Source organism: Elephas maximus, chromosome 7, assembly GCF_024166365.1.
Source record: "Elephas maximus indicus isolate mEleMax1 chromosome 7, mEleMax1 primary haplotype, whole genome shotgun sequence".
NCBI classification, from domain to species: Eukaryota; Metazoa; Chordata; class Mammalia; order Proboscidea; family Elephantidae; genus Elephas; species Elephas maximus.
In genome coordinates, this window is record NC_064825.1 from 45,395,690 (window position 1) to 45,420,446 (window position 24,757).

At 53.3% G+C, this 24,757-nt stretch overlaps 1 protein-coding gene across 3 annotated transcripts in view; it reads right to left on the minus strand.

Moving 5' to 3' along the window:
* Window positions 1–24,757, minus strand: part of CAPN5 (calpain 5) — a 58,194-nt gene that overhangs the window by 26,769 nt on the left and 6,668 nt on the right. For all 3 annotated transcript variants that reach the window (XM_049889726.1, XM_049889727.1, XM_049889728.1), the window contains exons 2-3: window positions 17,771–18,015; window positions 3,696–3,827 (exon numbers count right to left, since the gene is read on the minus strand). In XM_049889726.1, coding sequence (XP_049745683.1) covers window positions 3,696–3,827; window positions 17,771–17,935 — 297 coding nt within the window. In that variant the 5' untranslated portion in view covers window positions 17,936–18,015. The remainder of the gene's footprint in view (window positions 1–3,695; window positions 3,828–17,770; window positions 18,016–24,757) is intronic.

A 24,757-nucleotide genomic window follows, 5' to 3' on the forward strand; every position in this document is an offset into this window, starting at 1 on the left:
GCTCTTGCTCAGCTGACACATGGTGACTAGACACAAAGAGCAGGAACTATTTACATAAAGGGACCGGGATGGGGATAGGAAACATGTAAGTTGTTGTTAGTTGCCGTTGAGTTGATTCTGACTCATGGCAACCCCATGTGTGCAGAGTAGAACTCATTCATAGGGTTTTCAAGCTGTGCAAACTTTCAGAAGCAGATCGCCAGGCCTGTCTTCCGAGGTGCCTCTGTGTGGGTTCGAACTGCCAATCTCGGCTTGTAGTCGAGCACTTAACCATTTGTACCATCCAGGCAGCAGGAAACATTTTTAAATGGAGCTAAACAATAGTCTGGCCCTGTGCCTGAGTAGCTTTCTCAGGCCTTGCCCCAGGACTGCCCACCATCCAGCACTCGCTCTTGCAGACTGGCACTGGGGGTCATGTAAGTGCTCTCCTCTGGCCAGGAGTCTGACTGACTCCTCTTGGGCCTGGGTCCAGCCCAAAAACCAAAACCAAACCTGTTGCTGTTGAGTCGATTCTGATTCACAGCAACCCTAAAGGACAGAGTAGAACTGCCTCATAAGATTTCCAAGGCTGTAATCTTATAGAAGCAGACTGCTACATTTTTCTCTCATGGAGCGGCTGATGGGTTTGAACTGCCAACCTTTCAGTTAGGAGCTGACCTCATAATCACTGTACCACCAAGGCTCCTTGAGTCCAGCCTAGGGCAGGACAAACCATAGGCTTACAGCAGGGATCTGATCTACCTCCATGCCCACCTTGGACCAGGCCAGACATGATGGCAAGGGCTCAATCTCACTGTCACATTTGATTTCTGGTTCACAAAACCTGGTCAGATAAAGTCCACCACCAGGGAACACACAGGGAGTTGGGGAGACCATAATGCTTCACCAGGGATCCCATAGGAGGGGCGGCCCACAGCCAAGAAGTGTCTGGGAGAAGAGAGAAATAGGCGGGGGAACCCAGAGAAGGGGGCCAGGAGGGGAACTTAGCACATGCAGAGAGCCGCTAGATGTCAAGGGATTGCCCCCCGCCCCCCCACCTCCTCTTCTCCCCCTACAATCCTAGGGGCTGGAATGGTCAGGTTTAAACTGAGGCCAAGAGAAGGAAAAGTCGCACGACTAGCAAGGGACCCAGGCAGAATAAAACTCAGGTCTGTCCAGGTTCAGATCCTATGCCCATAGTCCCCAGGTTGCCTCAAGGCTGGAGGTGGAGGGGTTGACTCCCTGGAGAAGGGGGCATTTGTGTAGAGGGTGCAGCATGCCTGCATCTGAGGCTCCGGGTCCCCAGAATGTGAGGCTGGGTAGGAGGGTCGGGGGAGCAGCTCAGATTGGGCTCCTCCCCCCACCTTCTGTGGAGAAAAAAGGGTGAGGCAGGGGAGGCCCTGCAGGGCAACAGGCTCACAAAGTGATGGGTGACAACAAACAGGGCCTGGTCAGCAGGGACAGGAAGGGAAGGCAAGGCCCAGTAATGAGCTCCCCAGGGCCCCTGGTCTCCTTCCGGGAGCCAGGGGCTATCACTAAGGCAGCACCAGAGGGCAGCACCAGAGCCAAGAGCCTCCACCTCTACTCCACCCACTTAGGTACCTCATCCTCCCAGGTACCCAAGCCCCCGACCCTGGCAGCCTCTAAGGCCAACCAGGCCAGGTGCCTTGATGCCTGCAGGACGAGCCTCTGGCTCAGAAATAAACACAAGGCTGGCCCAAGGTTGCACAGCATCAGAGATGGCCCTCCGCCTCCAAGTCCTGGCCTCCTCCGCCACTAGCTAGAGGGGTGCTGCACAAGGGGCCACTGTGGGCCTGGCCTGGGGTGGGGGGCACAGCAAGCTGAGGCTCTTCCCTATACACTGCCAGAAGAGGATCCAGTGGGGTCAGGCTCTGGCCCCACTGAAGGCCCTGAGGAGGTCTGGGGCAGCAAGGCCAGGGTGTGAAGCTGCTGGTTAGTAGCTGGCCAGACAATTTGGGGACAGGCTCCATTCCCAAAACATTCCTGAGGCTTCTATTTGCCAGGCTCCTGCTGGGCTCAGTGGGAAGATATAAGTTGGGCTAATTCTGCCTGTGGGGAACTCACCTCAAGAGGGGAGACCACAAGTAAACAGGCAGTTATGGGGCAGGGTGGGAAGTGTAGGGATAGCCAAGGTCACAGGGAGGATGCCCACGGGCCACCTCCATTCCGAGACTGAGCACTGGCCTAGCCAGGGGTAGGGCTCAGAGGCCGGGGGATGTTGTTCTGGGCTCGGAGAAGGGGTTAGAGCATGCGAGCTGGAGAGTGGGGACCAGCCCTATACCTAGAGAATAGCTGCAGGCCTGACCCTCTCTGGGCCTTGGAGCCCCAAGTGTGAAATAATCCCTTGTGGTCCCAAGAACCTCTGGGGTCTGAGGCCCCATGGCTACCTGGGTATAGGCTGCAGCCGTGGCCTCTGCAGAGACCCCAAGGCCAACAGCACCCTCTCTCCCTCTCCCCACAGGGCCATGAGGGGGCAGGTGTGGAGTGGGGGCAGGGGGCAAGCCCTGGAGTGGCTTCGAGAGGTCACGTGCCTGTTCAGAAGACAGGAGAGCAGGGCACCTAGCACAGTCCCAGCCGCAGTTTAGGGCACAGCTCCCTCTGATGGCTGAGGGATGCCTTGCAGGACAAGGCACAATTCAACGGCTGGCACAGGAATATGCACTGCGTTATATGTGTATTATAACACCATTCACTGAGCACAATGCTGCACCTTAAGTCCAGTACCTCATTTCACACTCACAGCCCCCTGGCAAGGTAGCTACTCTGACTATCCTGATTTTTCAGCTAAGTAACCTCAGAAAGTCATATAGCTACCCAATGGTGAGGCTGGGGCTTGAACCCACATCTCTGAGATTCAGACACCCAGTATTTTTAAGCCACTCCCCCCGCCAAGTCCCTTGCTAGGGAGAACAGGAAGGGTAGAGACGAAACGGGCAAGGCAATGACCTGTATTTGCCAGGATGCGCACCCGGGCCTGGCAATACCCCACCCAGATCCCTCTCCACTGCAATCCCTGCCAATAAGTCTCTAGAGAGAAGGAGTTCAGCCTCCACAGCAGCCTCTCTGCCGCCACAGGAGTGGATGTTATTCTGAGTGTCGGATTTAAGAGCTGCAATGTCTAGTGCTGCCACAAGAGGGCGAGGCATCAGGCCAGGAGGCCATTTTTCCCAACCTAAACCATTTGGCCCAGGTCCAGAAACTCAGCAGCTTGGCACCAGGAATCATGTAGTTGAGGGTCTTCTGGACCACCTCCTCTGAACGACTGGGGAACATAAGGCCAGAGAAGGACAGGGATTGGCCCCAGTCACACAGCAGGCTACTGACAGGGGGCTCCTGAGCCTGTTAGTGCTGTCTCCACACTGAACAGGATTCTGGCAGCTTCCACATCTCTCAGGTGTATATCCGCCAGGTAGCTCCAGGAGCTGTGGGCCCCTAGCAGTGGGGAGGGGACAAACAGGATCACCTTGGGAGCTATACAGAGTTCCAGGACCTGGCCATGGAGATCCTGAGCTGCCAGGTGACAGAAAGATGGTTCTGACACTCAGCCAGTACTGAGGAGTCCCGATATCACTCTTACCCCCTCCCCAGAACAGGCTTTTGTAAAAGCCACCTGCACATTCACCTGCCACTACTTGGCAGCAAGGGCCACAGCAGAGTTAACATCCCCCAGCACTCCGGTCCCACCTCAGCCTCACCTTTTGCCATAGCGACTCGCGGGAGGCGAGCGACGAGCAGGCCGCCACGAACCAACAGTTGCCCACCTGGCCCTGGTGCAGGTCGTGGGAGCTGATGCCATCCACAAAGAGGCGGGGATCCTTGCAGATGTCCTGCAGAGTGAGGAGAGCATGAGGGGCGGGCAGCACACAGACACCCACCCACAGCAGAAAGAAGACCTGCTCTCAGCGGGGAGATCCCCACGTGGACAGTCTGCTCCCACCCGAATCCAGCTTCCCCAGATCCTGCCTGGAACGCCCTTCTCCCCTTCCCTGACCGGAAAATTCCACTCTTCTGCCAAAGGTTTAAGGAATATTGTAGAAGGATGTCAGAGCACTGGAACCTGGACCACCACCTTCCTGCTGTACTCTGGGGTCCTCTCTGGCTAGCAAGGTTCCATTTCCATTACCCTCTAAGCACCAGTAGCTCTGTCGTGCCCACTCCCACCAGCCCCCAGGACCCACAGTCATGATAGCATGGGGATGGGGTACAGAGAGGAAACAACCACCGAAATCGCACATGACGAGCAGGAAAAGGAGAGCTAGGCGTAACAGATGTGCTGAGTCCTGACTGCTCCAGGCCCCAAGTGGGGCACATTCCTTGTGCTGTCTCATGTGACCCTCACCGTGTCTGAAGAGTTGTTGCTGCTGTTACGTGCCATGGAGCCAGTTCTGACTCACAGCGACCCCAAGTGACAGAGTAGAAGATTGATTTCCCAAGCTGTAATCTTTACAGAAACAGATCACCAGGTCTTTCTCCTTTTGAGCCATTGGGTGGGTTCAAACCACCAACATTTCAGCTAGTAGCTGAGCCTTTAACCCTTAGTACCACCAGGGCTCTTTGCCTGCGGAGTATGGGGTTGTTATTCTATTTCACAGGTGAGGAATGGAGGTTCAGAGAGAGGCAGTCATTTGCCAAAGGCACACAGCAAGTGCTTTCTCATTTTTCCATGGAGACTGGCGTGTAGACATAGCCAGGAGGTGGCACGGGGCAGGGGTAGCCCTGGGCAGAGGAAGCCTCGCCAGGCAGTCCTCTCTGCTCACGAGGGCTGTTCCACAGGACATGGCCAAGGAAATGATTCATGCCTGACAGGAGGCCCTAAGGTCCAGCCCTTCCTAATTTCTGGAAACTCCTTGCTCTCCCCACAGAGACAGCCAGCCTAGATGGGTTTTAGGACCATCTGCCCTTCACACCTGACCCTCCCCAATGGCTCAGGCTGGGTTTTCCATCTTTGTGCTACGGGGCTTTTTCTTTTAAAAGCTCCCCTGAGGCAATGCTGTGGACTGGACAAAACATGGGTTTTGGCTTCAGATCAGACACTGAATCCTAGCTCCTGGCCCTACAATTTGGTGAGCTCTCTGAGCTTTGGTCTTCTCACCTAAGAAGTGAGAACAATAACTCTAACAGGCCCACCTCAGGCCACTCCTCCTGTCCATCAGCATCTTCACTCCACAGAAATGACAGTGACAGTTGCTGCCTCACCCCTGGGGGTGGGATGACAAGGGGCAAACATTGGCATGCCTTCCACGTACCAGGCACCCTGCTGGCATCATGCTCTTACTTAATACTCACCATAGCCCTAAGAGGTGAGCAGTATTGTGCCCATTTTACAGATGAGGCCCACAGAGGTTAAATAACATACCCCAGCCATACAGTATGCGCAGGATGAGAGCAGGCCTAGTTGTCTGTCTCCGCTTTAGCAGGTGGCCCTGAGCTTGTTCAGTCACAGCAGAGCAGTTGCAGTCCTATCGCAGGTGTCCAGCACAGGGTAGCAGAATCAAGAAGCCAAAATTTGAATTCCTGATCCACTCGTTTACCAGCTGTGCAGTTCAGGGCTAGTTGCTCAACCTCCCTGTGCCGACATTTCCTCACCAGTGAAAAGGGGATAGATTATTTTTCCCCGCAGGGGTGTGGAAGGATTCCATGACCTTATGGAGGCAGTGAACTTGGCCCAGGGCCTGGCTCAGAATGAGGCCTGGCTCCTAATGACAAGCTCATTAATAACCCGTGGCCACGACCAGCACTCTCTGGCCCTTCTTGCAAGAAGCTGCCTCCCTTCCTGCGCCTGGCTGGGGAGGGGCTCAGGCAGGACTGTAACAGCACGTCCTCCAGGATGGGCATGGAAACAGAGGCTGGGGTCTGCCCAGGCCCTAACGTAAGTATCCAACAGAGGGAAACACACCAGCCTTTGCATATGTGGGTGCTTTTCTCATAGCGCTCCCCAGACCCCAGGGACCCCATCAGCACCTGGCAGCATGTCCACATCAAGGGACTAATCCCTGAAGACACTCCCTCTCCTCACTGACCACAGCCTGGCCCCGCAGATTCTGCCTCCAAAGTACCTCTAAACTCCAGTACTCCCCCTCACTGCCCCATCCCCTCATCTCTTACTTGACCCACCTCCTCCCTGTGCCTTCCCTTCCTCAGCTACCTCCTCCAGTGCAGTTATTTGGCCTCTCCACAACCCACAGGCCAGATAACAACCCTGCTCAAAACCCGCCCATCGCCCAGGAGAACACTGCCTTCAGGACTTCACCTACCCTCAACCCCACATTATTATCCTTGCAGCCCCACAAGATACACACAGAATTGCTCAAGCCCAAAACCTTCTGCCTACTCTCAGACCTCTGGCCCTCTGCCCAAGCTGGGCCCCCAGTCTTGATGCCTTTTCCCTTCTGACATAGGTCAAGAAGCCAAATACCATGTACAGGCACCTCCGAGCCAGCCCTCACCAGCCTGAGGAAGTGGTTGTCTGTGGGGCCCTCTCTGCTGACACTAGCCCCAAGGACAGAGCCAGGATCTTCATAGCGAGCACAGGGCCTGGGACACGGTGGGCCCGCCATGAATGAATGAATGAATGAACAGAGGACTGTAGAGGGAGCCCATATCTCCTGCATCTTGAATCCAGTGTTTCTTCCACTTCAAGGGTCCCCCAGAACCTCAGGTAATGATCACAGAGACCCTTCCAACTAGCCCCATCTTGGGCCCAGGACACTCGGGACTCTCAGTGCCAATGAAAATCTGTTCAAATGACAGCTCAGAGGGCATGGGAAACAGGCCAGGCCAGTGCACACTCATTGTAGCACCTTTCCCCTCATGGTGAGAATGGACCCTCTGGCACCTCCCCAAGCCCCAAAGCTCCTCAGGGGGCAGGAACTCCTGAGGCTGTGGCAGGGAGCCCTGAGATGGTTAGTGGAAGCTGGGGAGGGGAGGGAGTCATTTGCCCAGTGCTTCCAGGCCACAAAGCACATAGAGTGTCTAAGGTGAATGGAAGAAATGATAAAGTAAAAGAGCTGAACAGAAGATTTCAAAGGGTGGGTCAAGAAGACAAAGTAAAGTATTATAATGACACGTGCAAAGACCTGGAGTTAGAAAACCAAAATGGAAGAACACACTCAGCATTTCCAAAGCTGAAAGAACTGAAGAGAAAATTCAAGCCTCGAGTTGCAATATTGAAAGATCTTATGGGCAAAATATTGAACAACACAGAAAGCATCAAAAGAAGATGAAATCCTGAGACCAGAAGAACTAGTTGGTGCCCGGCCACAATCGATGACTGCCCTGACAGGGGGCACAATAGAGAACCCCTGAGGGAGCAGGAGATCAGTGGGATGCAGACCCCAAATTCTCATAAAAAGACCAGACTTAATGGTCTGACTGAGACTAGAGGAATCCCGGCGGCCATGGTCCCCAGACCTTCTGTTGGCCCAGGACAGGAACCATCCCCGAAGACAACTCATCAGACATGAAAGGGACTGGACAGTGGGTAGGAGAGAGATGCTGATGAAGACTGAGCTAATTATATCAGGTGGACACTTGAGACTGTGTTGGCATCTCCTGTCTGGAGGGGGGATGGGAGGATAGAGAGAGAGGGAAGCTGGCAAAATTGTCACGAAAGGAGAGACTGGAAGGGCTAACTCATTAGGGGGAGAGCAAGTGGGAGTACGGAGTAAGATGTATATAAACTTATATGTGACAGACTGACTTGATTTGTAAACATTCACTTGAAGCTCAATAAAAGTTAATTAAAAAAAAAATGCTAATGACACCAAAAAAAAAGAAGATGAAAGGAATACACAGAGTGACTGTACCAAAAAGAATTGGCCAACGTTCAACCATTTCAAGAGGTAGCACATGATCAAGGACCAATGGTACCAAAATAAAAGTCCAAGGTGCACTGAAGGCACTGGTGAAAAACAAGGCTCCAGGAACTAACGGAATACCAACTGAGATGTTTCAACCAACAGATGCAGTGCTGGAGGTGCTCACTCATCTACGCCAAGAAACCCAGAAGACCGTTACCTGGCCAACTGACTGGAGGAGATCCATATTTTCGCCCATTCTAAAGAAAGGTGACCCAACAGAAAGTGGAAATTATCAAACAATATCGATAATATCACTGTCTTAGGCTGGGTTCTCTAGAGAAGCAAAACCAGTAAAGCATATAAACGTATACACAGAAAGAGATTTACGTCAAGGAAATGACTCACATGGTTGTAGAGGCTGAATGTCCCAAGTTCCTGATTCTGATCAGCTTCTCCTGATTCAAGTAGCCGCAGGGGCTAGCAAACCCAAGATCAGCAGGTCAGAGAGCAGGGATCTTGCTCACAGGCTGCGAAGATGAGGAACCCCAAGATCGGCAGGCAAGACCACAGGTAAGTGCTAGCTCAAGTCCCAAGAATTGGAGCTCAGAGGAACAAGAGCCAGCTACAGGATCCAGCGTGAGTGAGCAAAAAGCCCCCGAGCCTTGCCAAAATATCCACTTATATTCGATGCAGGCCACACACCCAAGGAAACTCCCTTTCAATTGATTGGCCACTCATAGCAGAGCCCATCGTGGGGGTGATCACATATCAAATCTCACATATCAAATCCCAACATTATACGACTGCCAACACACTGAGAATCATGGCCCAGCCAAGGTGACACACAATCTTAACCATCACGATCACATACAAATAAAAGTTTGCTGAAGATCATTCAAAAGCAGTTGCAGCAGTACATCAGGAGGGAACTGCCAGAAATTCAGACAGGATTCAGGAGAGGACGTGGAACAAGGGATATCACTCCTGATGTCAGATGGATCCTGGCTGAAAGCAGAGAATACCAGGAAGATGTTTACCTGTGCTTTGTTGACTATGCAAAGGCATTCGACTGTGTGGATCATAACAAATTATGGATAACATTGTGGAGAATGGGAATTCCAGAACACTTCATTGTGCTCATGCAGAACCTGTACTTAGACCAAGGGGCAGTTGTTCGAACAGAACAAGGGGATACTGTGTGGTTTAAAATCAGGAAAAGTGTGCATCAGCGTTGTATCTTTTCACCATACTTACTCAATCTGTATGCTGAGCAAATAATCCGAGAAGCTGGAATATATGAAGAAGTATGGGACATCAGGATTGGGGGAGGACTCATTTACAACCTGTGTTATCAGATGACACAACCTTGCTTGCTGAAACTGAAGAGTAACTGAAGCACTTACTGATGAAGATCAAAGACTACAGCCTTCAGTATGGATTATACCTCAATATAAGAGAACAAAAATCCTCACAACTGGACCAATAAGCAACATCATGATAAACGGAGAAAAGACTGAAGTTGTCAAGGATTTCATTTTACTTGGATCCCCGATCAAAGGCCATGGAAGCAGCAATCAAGAAATCAAACGATGTATTGCACCAGGCAAATCTGCTGCAAAAGACCTCTTTAAAGTGTTAACAAGCAAAGATGTCACTTTTATGATTAAGGTGCACTTGACCCAAACCATGGTATTTTCAATGCTCCTTGGAAGCAAGGATAGCGAGACTTCATCTCACATACTTTGGACTTATTATTAGTAGGGACCAATCCCTGGAGAAGGACATCATGCTGGGTAAAGTGGAGGGTCGGCGAAAGAGAGGACGACCCTCAACGAGATGGACTGACACAGTGGCTGCAATGATGGGCTCAGGTATAGCAAGGATTGTGGGAACGGCACAGGACCAGGCAGTGTTTCGTTCTGTTGTACCCAGGGTTGCTATGAGTAGGAACAGATCCGTAGCACTTAACAATAACAACAATATCTGGGCCCCAAGGCCACATTCTCAGGAAGCAGAGTCAAGAAGATAAATAAGGCCTTGCCTCCCCTCCTAGCTGGCCTCCTTATTTTATCTCCCAGGCCCTGCCCCAGAAGCCTAACGCAGCTCTCTGAGGCAGAGGAAGCTCAGACTTAACTTCTACTTCCCTGAGGCCCTGAAGGGCAGGCCCCTGAATGGCCCCACCCCCTCAAGAGAGAGAGCCTTCCGTGACTGTCTGGCATCAACAAGGTCTGGAGCGGAGGTAGCCTCCAAGGTGTCCTCCATTCCAGATCCTCCCAGCCAGGACCCTATGATGGAGACATGATGCCCCATTCTGCAGGGGAGCGGGCCAAGGCCCAGAACCAGGTCTGCCGGGCTCCCTGACGAGAGCTCTTTGCTCCACTGAGCAACCACTGCTAGGACAGACCTGTGGGGCAGACCCAGCCCTGCCTGGCCCTGTCATCCCAGAACACAGCTCTGGCCCTGGACACTTCTCCAGCCCTTGAGAGAGAGACCACGCTTGGGAGTCAAGGGCCCCAGGTTGCAGGCCTGGCGTTGGCCTGACTCCCTGTGACAGGGAAGGGATCACAGGGACCTGGGGGCAAAATGGCTAGCCTGGGAGGGAGCAGAGAAGTAGAGGTTGGTCCAGGGACATGCTCCCAGCTGCCAGGAGAGGAACAGGCTTTGCCTGCGCTAACCCGGAGAAACCACACTCCAGGTCAGTAGCACCTTGGGGCACCTCAAATGGAACAATTCCAGAAACAGATCACAGTGACTGGGCACCTGACTTGGTATCTACTGTGTGCCAGGCACTGAGCAAAACAATCCTAGAGGGCAGATAGTATTAGCAACCCCAGGAATCCAAGGTACAGAAAGACTAAGTAACTTGCCCAGAGCTACACAGGAAGAGGTGAACTGAGATTCAAACTCAGGCTTCTGCACTTCCAAGAGGGCGAGGGTTTATAGGTGACACTGCTACCCCAGAGCCCCAATCTGAGACAGGTTAGAGAATCTCATCACATAGCAATGAGATCAAGGGGTCAGGGGCAGCCCAGGCCCTCACCCCACCTCCAGGGGCCCAGGCTTTCTCAAGACCGAGATCTGTCTTTCCCCCTCCATCCAGTCATTCCTCACATCTTTCCAGGGCATCAGCTGGATACAGGCAACAGAGTGAGTGAGGGAAGGTCCCTGTTCACAGGCAGGTCCCTCAGGAGGGGAAGTCATACTCTGATCCCCTGTGTTAACAGAGAGGTGACAGCAGGGGCCCATTGAGGGGTCAAAGGAAGGTGGCTGGAGGTAGTGATACCAGCAGAGCAGGCATGGAGAGGGCTGGTAGGCAGGGAAGCTGGGGCAGGGATGGGAACTCAAAATTCCCCCAAGATGGGTTCCAGCCACAGCCTCGAGACAGAGGCTGCCTCTGACACGACCCTCCTCTGGGCCCAGCAGCCTGTGTGCTCCTCCCATCGCTGTCCACACTTGGGTTCACCTCTGGGCCTCCCCTACCAGCTGCCAGCCCAGCTCCTGGGTAGGGCAGAGCTGACCGTCCACCTGCCAGCCCAGCTCCACGGTGTGGCAGGTTCCGCTGGGGCTACAGACAGGGCTTCTGGGGTAAGTTAGGATTGAACTGAACTGGACTGACACCTGCTGTGAGCCTGATGTCAAGCCGCCTGAGGGGTGGAGTAGGGACCGCCCCTCTGGTCAACATACCTTGGGGCACTGCCCTCTGTACCTGCAGTCACCCACTGGCCTCTCAGCCCCTTGCAGCCTGTTAGACCAGCTCCACCAGATGCAGGCCACAGCCCATGACCCACCTCCTTCCTCAGCACAACAAGAAGCTCAGGTTTCCAGGCCCTTGTACCAACAGGAATGTGGCAAGGCAGCGGAACCAGGGTGCCCAGGCCATACCTGCAGAGGCTCACTCCTCCTGCCCCTTCCCCCCACCACCGGCATCTATCCTCCTTCACCCCAGTCACCTCTCTCCAGTCAGCAAGCCCAATATCCCCATCTGACAATTGGGGAAACTGAGGCCCAGGAAGGAAGTGTGATCTCTGCCTGGCTCAGGAAAGAAAGGGCACCGTCCTCAGGAGTTACAGCCTGTGCCCTGCCCCCTTCACATAGACCTGCCTCTCCCACCCCTTGCCCCCTATCTCCTTTCACAGAAACTCCCATCCTAAAGGCCGCTTCCTCTGAGAAGCCTTCCCTGACCCACTGAACTCTATCTCTGAGCACAGGCCTGCGAGGGGATCGTTCCTGGGCAAGGCAGAGCCCAGACTGCTGTGTATACCCCAGCTGCCAGGCCTCAGGTGCAAACTACATGTTTCTTAGCATTTAAAAAAAAAAACAAAACTGTTGCCATTGAGTTGATGCCAACTCAAGGCAACCCCATGTGTTACACGGTAGAATGAGCTCCACAGGGTCCTCTTGGCTGTAATCTTTATGGAGGAGCCCTGGTAGTGCAGTGGTTAAAGCGCCTGCCTGCTAACCGAAAAGCCGGTGGTTTGAATCCGCCAGCCACTCTGCAGGAGAAAGATGTGGCAGCCTGCTTCCGCACAGATTTACAGTTCTACTCTGTCTTGTCTGCTATGAGTTGGAATTGACATGACATCGGTAGGTTTTAGTCTGGGGTAATCCTTAGGTAAGCAGGTCACCAGGCCCTCCTTCTGCAGAGCCACTGGGTGGTTTGAGCCACCAACCTCTCAGTTAGCACAAAGTGGCCTAACGTTCAGCAGAGATGAGAAATGGGGCCTTCGGCAGGAGCGGGTTTGATGAGCATAAGCCCTAGGGGTAGGGATGGGATCAGCTCAAACAGGGCACTGGGACCACCAGGCTGCCCTGGGGGAATTCTGAAAGGTCCTCAAACTGCTGTCTGTTAGTAGGACCCCTACTTGTTCCCTTCTGGGTTCTACCAAAGGACATCCAGGCTTATCTCCAAGGACAGGGAGTGGTGAAGTGCTAGATACAGGCTGGGGGATGGGCCCTCTGGCCCGGCAGGAATGAGAGGAGGCCCTTCCCTGCTAGGGCCCTGGACCTAAGAGGGCCTGGTGCATACTCTTGGGATTCCTCCTGAGCTCACCACCTTGCTGACCATCCCCTTCAACCCTTACCTCCCTGGCCAGGTCTGAGGGAGAGCCAGCAGATGTTTACTGAACTGGAAAGAACAAAGAAACAATGAACTCTGACAGGAAGGAGAGGGTGTGGGCCTGTGGCTGGTGTCCTGGGGTGGGGACTGAGGAACACAAGGAGTGGCCCACCTGCAGAGTCCATAGGAGATGGGATGTCCCACTTCTGGGTCCCAAGCACAGGGCTGGCAAGGAGAAGTTGAACAGGAGAGGGGAACTAAATAAAGCTTGTCATCTGCCTCCCATGTGTCTGATACCTCAAGTCATTTCAACCTCCAAAAACCATAATCAGCAAGAATTATTCCTACCCTTTACACATGGGGAAACTGAGGTCCAGAGAGGGGAAGCAACTTGTTCATGTCAACTTCCAGTAAGGTAGGGTCAAGCCTGCCTGGCTCAAAAACCAGCCTCCTCGGAAATGGAATGTGTGGCTAATTGCCTCCATGAACAACGGCTTCCCTTCCCATGAGACCAGAAGAACTAGGTGGTACCCAACCACCATTACTGAATGTTTTGATCAAAGATTTTATAGCAGAATCCTGACCAAAAGGGGGAAAGTATGAGACAGAATTCCAAATTCTCATGAAATCCAGACTTTCTGGTGGCACTGAGGCTGTACGAACCCCCAAAACTACTGCCCTGAAATAATCTGTAAACCTTAAGCCAAAAATATCCCCTGAAGTCTTCTTCAAACCAAATAATAAAAAAAGAAAAAATAATAATAGTTTAGCTTAATTAGTAAAGAAAGTCTGCCTTGAGTGTTGTGGTCTTTTAAAGAACTATCTATATGGGATCAAACTGACAAGAGCAACTCCAACGGTTAGGTAAGAAGCTTAGGGGACGGTGCATTTATGTTAATGGAGGAGGAACAACTCAGAAAAGGAGGGAGAGAACGGTTGCACAACTCGAAGAATGTGATCAACGTCACTGAATTGCCCATGTAGAAACTGTTGAGCTGGTGCATGTTTTGCTGTGTGTATTTTCAACAACAATAAAAAACAAATGATTTAAAACAAATGAAAGAACCAAAAGAAAAAAAAAAAACAGCCTCTGTATCCCATTTTGGGACAGAGGCAGGGAGCTGGCCAAGGAGATGGTTCAAGAACATAGGGGCAGTGATAATGAACAACTTACAGAGAGAGAGCTGGAGGTGGGATGGAAGTGAAGAAGAGCTTCTCCAGGCCTTTAGAAAAAAGTTGGCTTTTTGCTCTCTCTAGCTATAAACAGTCAGGTCACAGAACCCAGGAAGTGAGGCTCCACAGAAACGCAGCTGCCTCAGGCCAAAGTTCCATCGCGTCAGCCAAGCAGATGGGAGTTAATGGTCAACCAGGCAGGGCCCGGCCCCACCCGCCTGAACCAAAACAGGCTTGATTTCCTGCGCCACAAACCCCCATCCTGTGAGAGGAGCCTAGAGCCTGCCTGTTACACCAGCCCTGCCTCCAACCAGCAGGCCTTGCTAAATATCCATGATTTTTTTTTAATCTCGGCAGTGATGTGGACCGTCCATCACACCCTGTCCACTCGGCCTCACTCCTCATCCAACACCATTCAGCCCCTGCCTGGCCTTGAACTGCTTCCCAACGAGACTCGTTCTCCCTACTGCTGCCATATCAACACTAACCACACACTGTCACCTACCCTCATATCCAAGGCAGGGGCAGGTCTGTACCACCTCTCCAGCCTTAATGTCTCGAACAGGACTGGGCACAGAGCAGGTAGCCAGTGAGGATGGCAGATAAAGAGAAAGAGCTGTGGCAGGAATCCTGAACCTGCAGAGAAAGGGCTGAGAGAGGCCAAGTGACTCATCCAGGATCACACAGCAGGGGAACACCAGGGCTGGCCAGCCTCCTTCCAGAGCCATGATCTAAAACATCCCGGGTGATAGCTGAAGAGCAGTAGAGGGTCAGGACAGGGGCAGTGAGGGAGGGGGAGCCAGAGCAGGGCGGAGAGCTTGAGTGTCCCCCACCCGCCCTACACTCAAGACCTCACAAAGGCCCTTTTGAGGCTGGCCTCCTTCCCCCCTACACTTGACAAAGGAGGGAGAAGAAGGCGTGGGAAGGCGGAAACCCAAAAGGCAGAAATCTCTTGGCCAGGCCAGAAGGCTTCTGGGAGTTCCGAAAAATCAAGGCAGGGCATCCGAGATTCTAGGGCAGCTGCCCCCAAACCCACTGCCATCGAGTCTATTCTGACTTATAAGATAGAGTGAAACTGTCTTACAGGGTTTGCGAGGCTGTAGTCTTTATGGAAGCAGAAGCTGACTGCCACATCTTTCTCCTGCAGAGCAGCTGATGGATTCAAACCACCAACCCTTAGGTTAGCAGCTGCATGCTTAACCACTGAGTCACCAGGGCTCTTTCAAAGGCACCAGGGACCCTTTATCTGGTGTTGGGGAGGCAGGGCCAAGCAGCCAGCGTCCTGGGCTGGAAAGCAGGACTCCCAGGTCCCGGCCAAGCTCTGCTACCAGCTCACTAGACGACCTGGGGTACATGCCTCCCCCTCTCAGCCTCAGTTTCTCTACCTTTCAAGAGTTCAGCCTATTTGGTGAAGAGAAAGACAGCACACAGCACTGGGGAAGTCAGCACAACTTGACCAGGGCAAAGTCAGAGAAGCTTCACGGACACATCCAAAAGCCCCGAGAGACCAAGCTACTGGGCTGAGGGCTGGGGACCATGGTCCTGGGGGACATCTAGCTCAACTGGCATAACATAGTTTATAAAGAAAGAAAATGTTCTGCATCCGACTGTGGTGAGCAGTGTCTAGGGTCTTAAAAGCCTGCGTGCAGCCATCTAAGATACATCTACTGGTCCCATCCTGGCTGGAGTAAAGGTAAATGAAGAACACTAAAGACACTAGGCAAAGATTGGTCCAAAGGACTAATGGATCACAACTCCCACAACCTCCGCCAGACTGAGCCCAGAAAAACTAGGTGGTGCCTGGTTACCACCACCTAACTGCTCTGGCAGGGATCACAGTACAGGGTCCCAGAGAGAACGGGAGAAAAATACAGAACAAAATTCAAAAAAAAAAAAAAAAGACCAGGCTTGCTGGTCTGACAGAGACTGGAGAAACCCTGAGAGTAGGACCCTAGACACCCTTTTAACTGAGTACTGAAGTCACTCCTGAGGTTCGCCCTTCAGCCAAAGATTACATAGGTCAATAGGGCCAACAATAACACACGTGAGGGACATGCTTTCTAGTTCAATTCATGTATAGGAGATTAATGGGCACACCAGCCCGAAAGCAGACAAGAAGGCAGGAAGGGACAGGAAAACTGGAAGAGTGGAAACGGAGAACCCAGGGTGGAGAAGGGGAGAGTGTTGACATATCGTGGGGTTGGCAACCAATGTCACAAAACAACTTGTGTATTAGCTGTTTAATGAGAAACTAATACGCTCTGTCGGAAAGCCTATGCTCTGTAAATTTTCGCCTAAGGCACACACGCACACACAAAAGAGTCCCAGCCTAAGGAAATACATGGGATTTTCAAGTTTGAAGGCACTTGAAATCACAGCCTGGAAGAGGAAGTAGAAAACTAAGTCCCATTCTCCCCAAAAGTGCAGGGGACCAGAGGGAACTCTGTAAACACACATGGGGTCTCTGTCATGCTTGCTCAAAGCCTGGCCTCCTGTGGCTCCTCTGCCCTCAGAGCAAAGATGGAGCACCTTGGCCTGCACACCAGGCTCTGCGACCCGGCCAGTGGGCTTCCCCTTCTCCCAGCCCTCCTCTCCACAGGGGCCTCATGCTCCAGGGGCCACCACATCTCAAACACGCCTGAGGGCTTTGTGCCTGGTGTCCCTATCACACAGCCCTTCCTGGCAAATGCCTCCCCCTCCTTAGACTTCCAGAAGCCCTTCTCTGATTACTGGGCAGCTGGAGTCACAGCCTCCATGGGCCCCAGGTCCTGAGCATCCTCAGGACAGCAGGTCCCCTGTGTTGTAGTCCCTCTTGTGTGATCCATTTCCCCATTCACCAACACAGCCACGGAGAATGGCAGAGGGGGCCTGGGTGGTGATTTCCAGCAGCCCCCCCCTCACCCACCCTCCCCTTCACTCCTCAGGGCCAAGTGGGCACAACAGTGGGACTCCCTCCCTCTCCCACCCTCACCCTCAGGAGTTGAGGACAAAGGGGATAAAATGGTTCCATGAAGCCAAACATTTCTCTTAAATGTACTTCCGTACTTCCGACTCAACACTCAAGGCCAGGATGGGGTGGCAGGGCTGGGGGAACAACCAGAGAGAAATGCTGCAAATTCATCATCGTCCTCAATATGAGTGATGAGAGCTCCCCGGACCGGGGGCCAGGTGGGGGCCAGGCTGCTCATGAGTTCCCCTGTGCCCTCACCACAACCCAATGAGCTGGTCCTGCTATTTTATATGAGTCTTCTGATCATTATTGTTGATTAATCATAACAATAAGTGCTTTTCATTTATACAGCCAATGACACTTTCAAAGTCATTGCAATAATAATCAGGAAAGTAAATTCCTCACACTTGGGTGTCACGCTACATTTTAACAAAAAAAACCAAGAGTCATAGCCACATCTCATTTTGATCTCAAAAACAAACCTGGGAAGGAGGGTGGCAGAGCAGAGGTTTCTGCCCCATTTTCCCTGTGAAGAAGCAGAGGTCCAAAGAGGGGTCAACGTCAAGGTCCTAGCTAGGCACTGGTGGGCCAGAGATTAGGGTCTATTGTGCTGGCTCCCCATCCAGAATAAATCATTGGCCCCTCCACTCTCAGGGCTGCCACCCACCTCGAAGACCTGTGGCCTGGGGATAACTCCTCCCCACCACCCTGTTGCCCCCAGACTCAGCCAGTGGCTCCAGGCCTATCCTACCCACCCTGCTCAGCCAGCTCCATCTGGGGCCAGACACTGACCTTGGGCCGCTTCCATGTGACAGTGGGCCCCAGTGCACCCTTATAGTAGAGCGAGTCGTCGGTGGCCGGGAAGTGGGGGTCCTCAAAGAGCACCTTCCTGCGCAGACAGGCCTGCTTCAGAGCCGAGTAGTTCTGGTCCTCATAGGGCTTCACACACGACAACATGGTGGCCGCTGTCCCAGGGAGAGGAGGCTGAGGCAAGGCAGCAGAGGGCTGGCTGGGCACCTGGGCAGCTCCTGGGGTCCCTGGGAAGGCAGGAAGGCAAGAGAATTGTCACTTATGGAGTACCTGGAATCCCTGCTTTGTACGGACACCAAGTTAGTGATTCCTCGTCTTCCCCTCCCCGCAGCCTTGTGAAGTGGGCATTGCATAGGCAAGAAACAGGCTCAGAGAGGTGGAGAGGCCTGCCCGAGGGCACACAGCTGGTACATGGCAGAGCGTGGAGAAGAACCGCTTGGCCTGGCTCCACAGCCTGAATTCTCTCCAGTTTCTGATACTCAGAGGTGACCCTAGACCGCGGGCCAAGAGCACAACAGTGTGCAGATCCGGCCCAGGCCACGCCCACCTCCTTCCCTTCCTCTCTTTGTTTAACCAGCCTTCCCTAGCTCTCCCCAACCAGGCACTAACGCCAGTAGCTCACTGGCTGGTGACACGCCACCAGGGGGGCAGCAGTACCTCCAGGTTCCCTTCAGATGCTCACTCCTCATCTAGAGGGGAAGATTTCTGCCCTGGGTGGTCACCTTGACCAGGTACCCTCCAGCCATCATATTCGTTCATTCTTTCTTGGCCCTTCCTCCAGCACGCTGCCTCCTTCACCGCACCTCTGAAATAATCGTCGCCAATTCTATAGGGAGTACACTCATCACTTCTTAATCCTGGTGACCTAACTTCCCCTGTGGCCTCCCACCTCCAAATGCAGACTCTCTCCCTCGACAGCCTCCCAGACCTCAGCAGCAGCTCACACTCCTGAACACAGACCTCTTCTTGAAACTGTCCCCCTGGGCTTCAGAAATGTCTGTCACTAGTGCTGGCCCACTCCCTCATCTCTGATCCCCCGTTCCTGTCTGGAGCCACCCCATGGCTGTACCAAACTTAGTGGTCTTTTCTGTGGTGTGGTTGTCATGACGCCTCTTTCCACCAATGACCCCCTTGTCGAGCCTGGACCTCTCTTCTGGGTCCCAGATCAGCCCTGGGTGAACCATGGCCCTCACAGTCAGCAATCTAAAACCAAACTCCTCTCCCCCCAGACCTCCCTAATTTCTCATCATGGGAACCAGACGGTAAGCACCACCACTGGACCAGAAGCCCCCGCGTGCATGCTCCTCTTGTTCTGTTCCTCCAGCACACACAACCCCAGCACAGAGCCTGACACAGGAAGTGTCAGTAAGTGCCAGCATCCTTCCTTCATCCCCAGGTCCAGGTGAGCTTAGCCCAGCACCTGAACCTTGTAGACACGAGCTGACCAAACACAAAGAACACAGACTGGACTGACATGGCCAGGGAAGGTCTCCAGGGGGTGAGGGCTGCCAGTGGGGTGACATGACACATCAGGCACCCAGAGAGATAGGCCGGACAGCCAGGCACCTGAATGGCAGCCTCATCTATGCGTCATATCCCAGACTCTACCTGGACTCCTGCTGAGCTGCACACACCCGCAGGTGCACTCCTCCCGGGGACTGGTGAGCACTACCTGGGGCCCTGGAGACAGTCACAGCAATGCCACACACCCACCACCACACCCCCACCGAGGCAAAGGTTTCTCAGCCCAGCCCTGAGGGAAACCAACGCAAGGTAGGCTGGGAGCAAGATGGATGTGATGCCAATCCCAGCTGCAGCACACCACTCACTTCCTGGGTGACCCTGAACAAGTTACTCAACCTCTCTGAGCCCCCATTCTCACCTCTACTATGGGCACAATGTTGTTTCAATAACTGGAAGATGCCATTGATTGACCAAAGGCTGAGTAGACTGTTTGGCAGGGCTCTTTTAGGGACAGGTAACAAGAAAAGAAGTTGCCAAGCCACCTCGCATTCCGAGAGACAGAGAGAAACCAGCATTTCTCTGGCATCAACCACAAGCAAACATCACTTCGCTGGAGGTTTGTTCATGTTATTTGCAAACAGGGCTGGGAAGCCCTTACCATTGTTGCCATTTTTCAGAAAAGAGAACTGAGGCTCAGCAAGGTGAGGCAGCTTGCCCAAGCCCGGTGGCAGAGTCTGGACTCAGATCCAGGGACTCCGACTTTGGTGCTTCTGCCTTGGCCTCCCAATCCCGCAACTCAGGAGAAAGGACTAAGCACTGGGCAGGGTGGCTCACCCACACACATTCTGGCTGAGCTGGGCCTCACAGGAAGGGAAAGATGGAGGGACTCTACAAAGAAAGGGGAAACAGGAAGGGGAGGAGGTGATGAAGGGCAGAGTGTGTGGGACATGGAAGGACAGCTGGGAGACAGAGAGGGTCAGATGGTGCCTGCCTGCCAAGGGGGCTGAGAGCTGGTTTGTCCTCTGCTCCAGACCCACAGCCACTTTCTCTCCTTCCCCCCTATCCATATAGGGCCCCTCACACCGCCCTGAGACCTCAGGTCAACCACTTAACCCCTCTGGCTACCCCTCTGCCCAGGGAGGCCAATAACCCTGACCCTTTCCTCCCCACTCCAGTCTGGGAGCCTAGGGAAAGGAGAAGGGGGCAGCTGGGAGAGCCAGGCCCTGGACTTGGGCAGATAGCCACCATGACCATCATTAGCACCATGGGTTTCCGGAGGTGCAGGAAGCAATTTAGGTGCAAGAATTAGATCCAAGAAGCTGAAAATGGGAGACAAGAAATCAGCTCTTGCAATTCCAGTGTTTCAGAGCCCAGAGGACGCAGAGAGAGAAAGTGAGCTGGCTGAGGTCACACAGCCAGGCTGGTGGATAATGAGGGTTCTGGCTGCTCGCCAGGCCATGATGGAGCCAGAGTGCTGGGAGGGCTTGCCTGCAATGAGGATGAGGATGGAGGGAGCTGGGGGCTGAGACAGGAAAGCTCAGCTGGGCCAGGGCCCAGGAGAACATGGGCCAGGCCCAGCTGGCTGAGGGTCTGACCCAGTTTAGCTATCTCTCCAGCCTCCCTCCTGCTAGCCACACAGACCCTGGCCTACTTCTGTCAGGCTCTGAGGCTCCAGGCCTTTGCACAGGCCATTCCTTAGGCTTAGACTGCTCTCCTGCACCCTCCATCTGCTCCAGGCTGACCTCTTACTCCATCTACCAGGTCAACACCTCCATGGGGTCGTGGAGTCACCAGCCTCTCTCTGAGCCTTGCTATCTCCTGTGGCTCCACAATGAAGGCTGCAGATAAACCAAGAGTAAAAGAAGCTGGGCTCCACACCCCAAGTATCCTTTTCCTGAGCCTGAGCACGACACCTCCCTAATACTTGCAGACTTCCAGTCTCCAAAGTGTCTTTTTACACTGTGTGTGGCCAGGCACAAACCCCAGGAGGTCCCGGGGCAGTCCAAGCTTCCCTGCGGCTCTTTCAGCCTACCCTCTTCCCTTTGGTCCCTGCCCAGTTCCAATGGCAGGTCAGTCAGAACTGAGTTTGAGTCTGCACCACCTAGCCTCTGTGTGCCCGTGGACAAGTATTTGTTATTTGCTTTTAATTGTTGTAAAGATACGTATAACACAACACTTGCCAATTCATTTTTTACAAGTACGATTTCATGATACCAGCTCCATTAATCATGCTGTGCAATCATCACCAATAATCATTACACGGATAAATCTTTAATCCCTCTGAGCTGCCATCCATCAGCCCTCCTCGGAACTAGTCTCTATGGTGGCAAAGGTTAGAAATAAAGTGGCATCTGCCCCTGGGCCCTGCCCTGGTGAGCTCACTCTGTCCTTTCCTTGGAAATGGTATGCACCCTCCTTCTGGAGCCCCAGGAGGTTGTGACCAAGTCTGTTGCTCCTAGATCTGCTGGGTGGTGGGGAGCAGTCCAGTTGTATATGGTGGATAAGTCCATCTCCCAGCAGGCCACACTGCTTCGGCTGAGGAGGAAGGAGGGCTGACACCAGTGAGCCTTCCCTGGACAGTTACAGCCTCCAAAGCCATGAGAGAAGCCGAAGGGAAAGTTTTAGACCCATTTTGTAAATGAGAAGATCAAGGAATCTGTCCAAAGTTCACGGCCTTCTTAGCTGGATGCTAAGCCTCCAGACTCTATCATACCAGGGAGGGCTTCCCAAATCAAGGGCCCGGGGTAAAACAGTGACAATTTTAGAGGAACCGTGAAGTGCCAAAAAAGAAGTCATAAAGTTATTCTCCTTCCAAATCTCCTTCAGGGATGTCTCAGTTTGGCTCAGCCTGTCTTCAACACCTCTTAGCCCTTGCTATCTCCAATTTAACAAAGAGCAGGCCTTCAGCTCAGAGGCTTCTGAGAGCGATAGCATCTGGCTCGAATTGAATGCCTTTTCTTGTTTTTACTTTATTTTGAAGGTTCCTCCAGTTACCTTGTATTTAGGAAGAGTGACACTGACTTTCCATTTACGGTAAATACACAGTTCCCATTTAGAAATATTAGGGGGAAAGGAAGTTGATTTAAAGGAAAGTATTGCTATCAGTGGTGTAGGTGCGAACCCAGGCACTACACGAAGCTCTAAGAGCAACGTGCTGCCACAGAAGGAGCCCAGGGACAGGGTTCCAGAGCCATGTGGCAGGCAGGTCACCTCACCTCTGTAAGCCTTGGGGCCTTCCTCTGTAAGGTAGGGTCATGGTGCCAGTGTCTGCCTCAGGGCGATTATAACAACCAGAGGCTGCAGCTGAGCCCAAGTCTAGCACTGAGAGGAGATCAAAGCCAGCACACAAAGGGCTAAGGACACACAGGCCATCCTGAAGAAGAACAAAGTTGGAGGACTTACATTATCAGTTAACAAAATCTGCTGGCGCAGTGGTTAAGTGCTCAGCTGCTAACCAAAAGGTTGGCAAACACACCCAGTGGCTCTGCGGGAGAAAAGTCCTGGTGATCTGCTCCCATAAAGGTTACAGTCATGAAAACCCTACGTGGCAGTTCTACTCTGTCGCATGGGGCCACTATGAGTCAAAATCAGCTCAATGGCACATGACAACAACAGCATCATAAAGTTCTAGTAATTGAGACAGTGTGGTACTAGGACAGAAAAGGTCAGGAAGAGGCCACAACTATGGGCACACCTGATTTACGACACGTGACACCACAGTGCACAGTACACCTCTGTAGCAGAGGGAAGGCCGCATAGCCTAAAGGGCTCTGGTGTGTGACTGGAGTGGAGATGGATTCTAGAGCTGTGTAGGAGGGAGACTCGACTCTACTTGGCAGCCAACTGGTCGTGAGGGTGAAAGGGAGGATACAGGATGCCTCCTGGGGGTCCCCTTCTGTGCCCCAGTCTCCACACCCTGTAGCAGGTGCCCAGTATGCAGCACAGGCCCGACAAAGTAGGCATCGTCATGTGTCAGCTAAGGGGCCAATGATGCCCGTACCCCATGCCCTGGCAGTCAAAGCCCCTCCCCCACCCTCCCACTGGCCCCCACTCCAGGCAATAGAGCCCTCTCACCATATGATCAGGAAGGGGCTGAACAGCTGTGTCTTCATAACCCAGGGACACAGACAATTTCAACTTGGGCGTCTTTGCCAGCACCTATTCTGACGTGGCCCTGAGATGACAAGGAGAGGCTGGCCCCCCCGAGGCAGTCCCAGGTGAGGATGAAACTGGGATGACAGGCATAGATGGAGAACTAAGCCAGACACCGGTCAGCATTTCCAAGAGTAAGACAGGCCGTAAGTGAGGGTGATGGGGTGGGAGATGGGCACTGGCTGAGGGCCTCTTCAAGATGGAACCTAGGCAGGGTTTCAAGGCTGGGCCAGAATCCCCAGGGCAGAATGCACTTCAGGCGGAAGGAAGAGCCTGGGCACAAAGCACAGGAGCAGCAGAGTGCTGAGTGACAGCTGGAGGCCGAGCCAGATCTGGCAGGACCAGCTCTGCAGGCCAGGGGTGCCAGGCTCAGGGACTTTAGCTTCATACTGCGTGCACAGGGGAGCCAGGGAAGGGTCAGGCGCCGGACTCAGGGTCAGACGCTGAGGCTGATGCAGGGTCCCTAGGGAGTGCCCTGGCCTAAGCCAGGACAGGGAAGACCAGATGCTAAGGGAGACGGCCTGGAAAGGGCAACTGATTGGCTACTCAACGTGTTTTTCTTAACGTGTTTATTCCCTTTTATCCCACACCCCACTGTCATTCTCCTCCTGCCCCAAAGCCACCATTTTAACAACATGCTTAATGTGTATTCATTGAAGTCCATGTTGTGGGTGTATTCTGACCTCCCACGACCATCTCTCCCGTGTATCATATACTGGAATAGACAGCAGAATGGCAGAAGGAGGTGGGGAGGGAGAGCTGAGCTTAGGGTGGAGCTGGGCCATGGCTATACTAGAGGATGTTGGAGAGGCCTGGCTACGCCAGGGTCCTGGGTCCTGGGCCACCCTGGGCTCCTGGGTCACTGCAGGCCCCTAAGTCCTGGGCTCTGGCACTAGAGCCAAGGTTGCCAGGCACAGTGAGTCACTCCAGACAACGTCAGGCAGGCTGGCACCGGGGCCGGGAAATCCTGTCTTTCTTCTCCCCTCCCCTTATCGTTTCTGTGTCCAATCCATTCTCCGCCCAGCTGCAGTGATCTTTCTAACACATAAATCTGACCAAGTCTCTCCCCTACTAGGAGACCCCAAGGGCCTAGAGGGAAGGGCCAGGCACAATTGGGGGCAGGGTCCCTAGCTGGTTCTGGGGGACCAGTGGCCCTGGAGCTGGGATGTCCTGGCAGCGAATATGAGGGAAGAACCAGCCTCCAGGTCTGGCTCGCTATGTGGCCTTGACTGAGTCATAAGGCCCCTGACCCCACAGCTGTTCCTCATTTGGGAACTGGCTCCTGCCACAGGGTGCTGTGAGAAGGAGGGAGCTGGGAGCCCTCTGTAAGCAGGGCGTAAATCATAGTGGAAA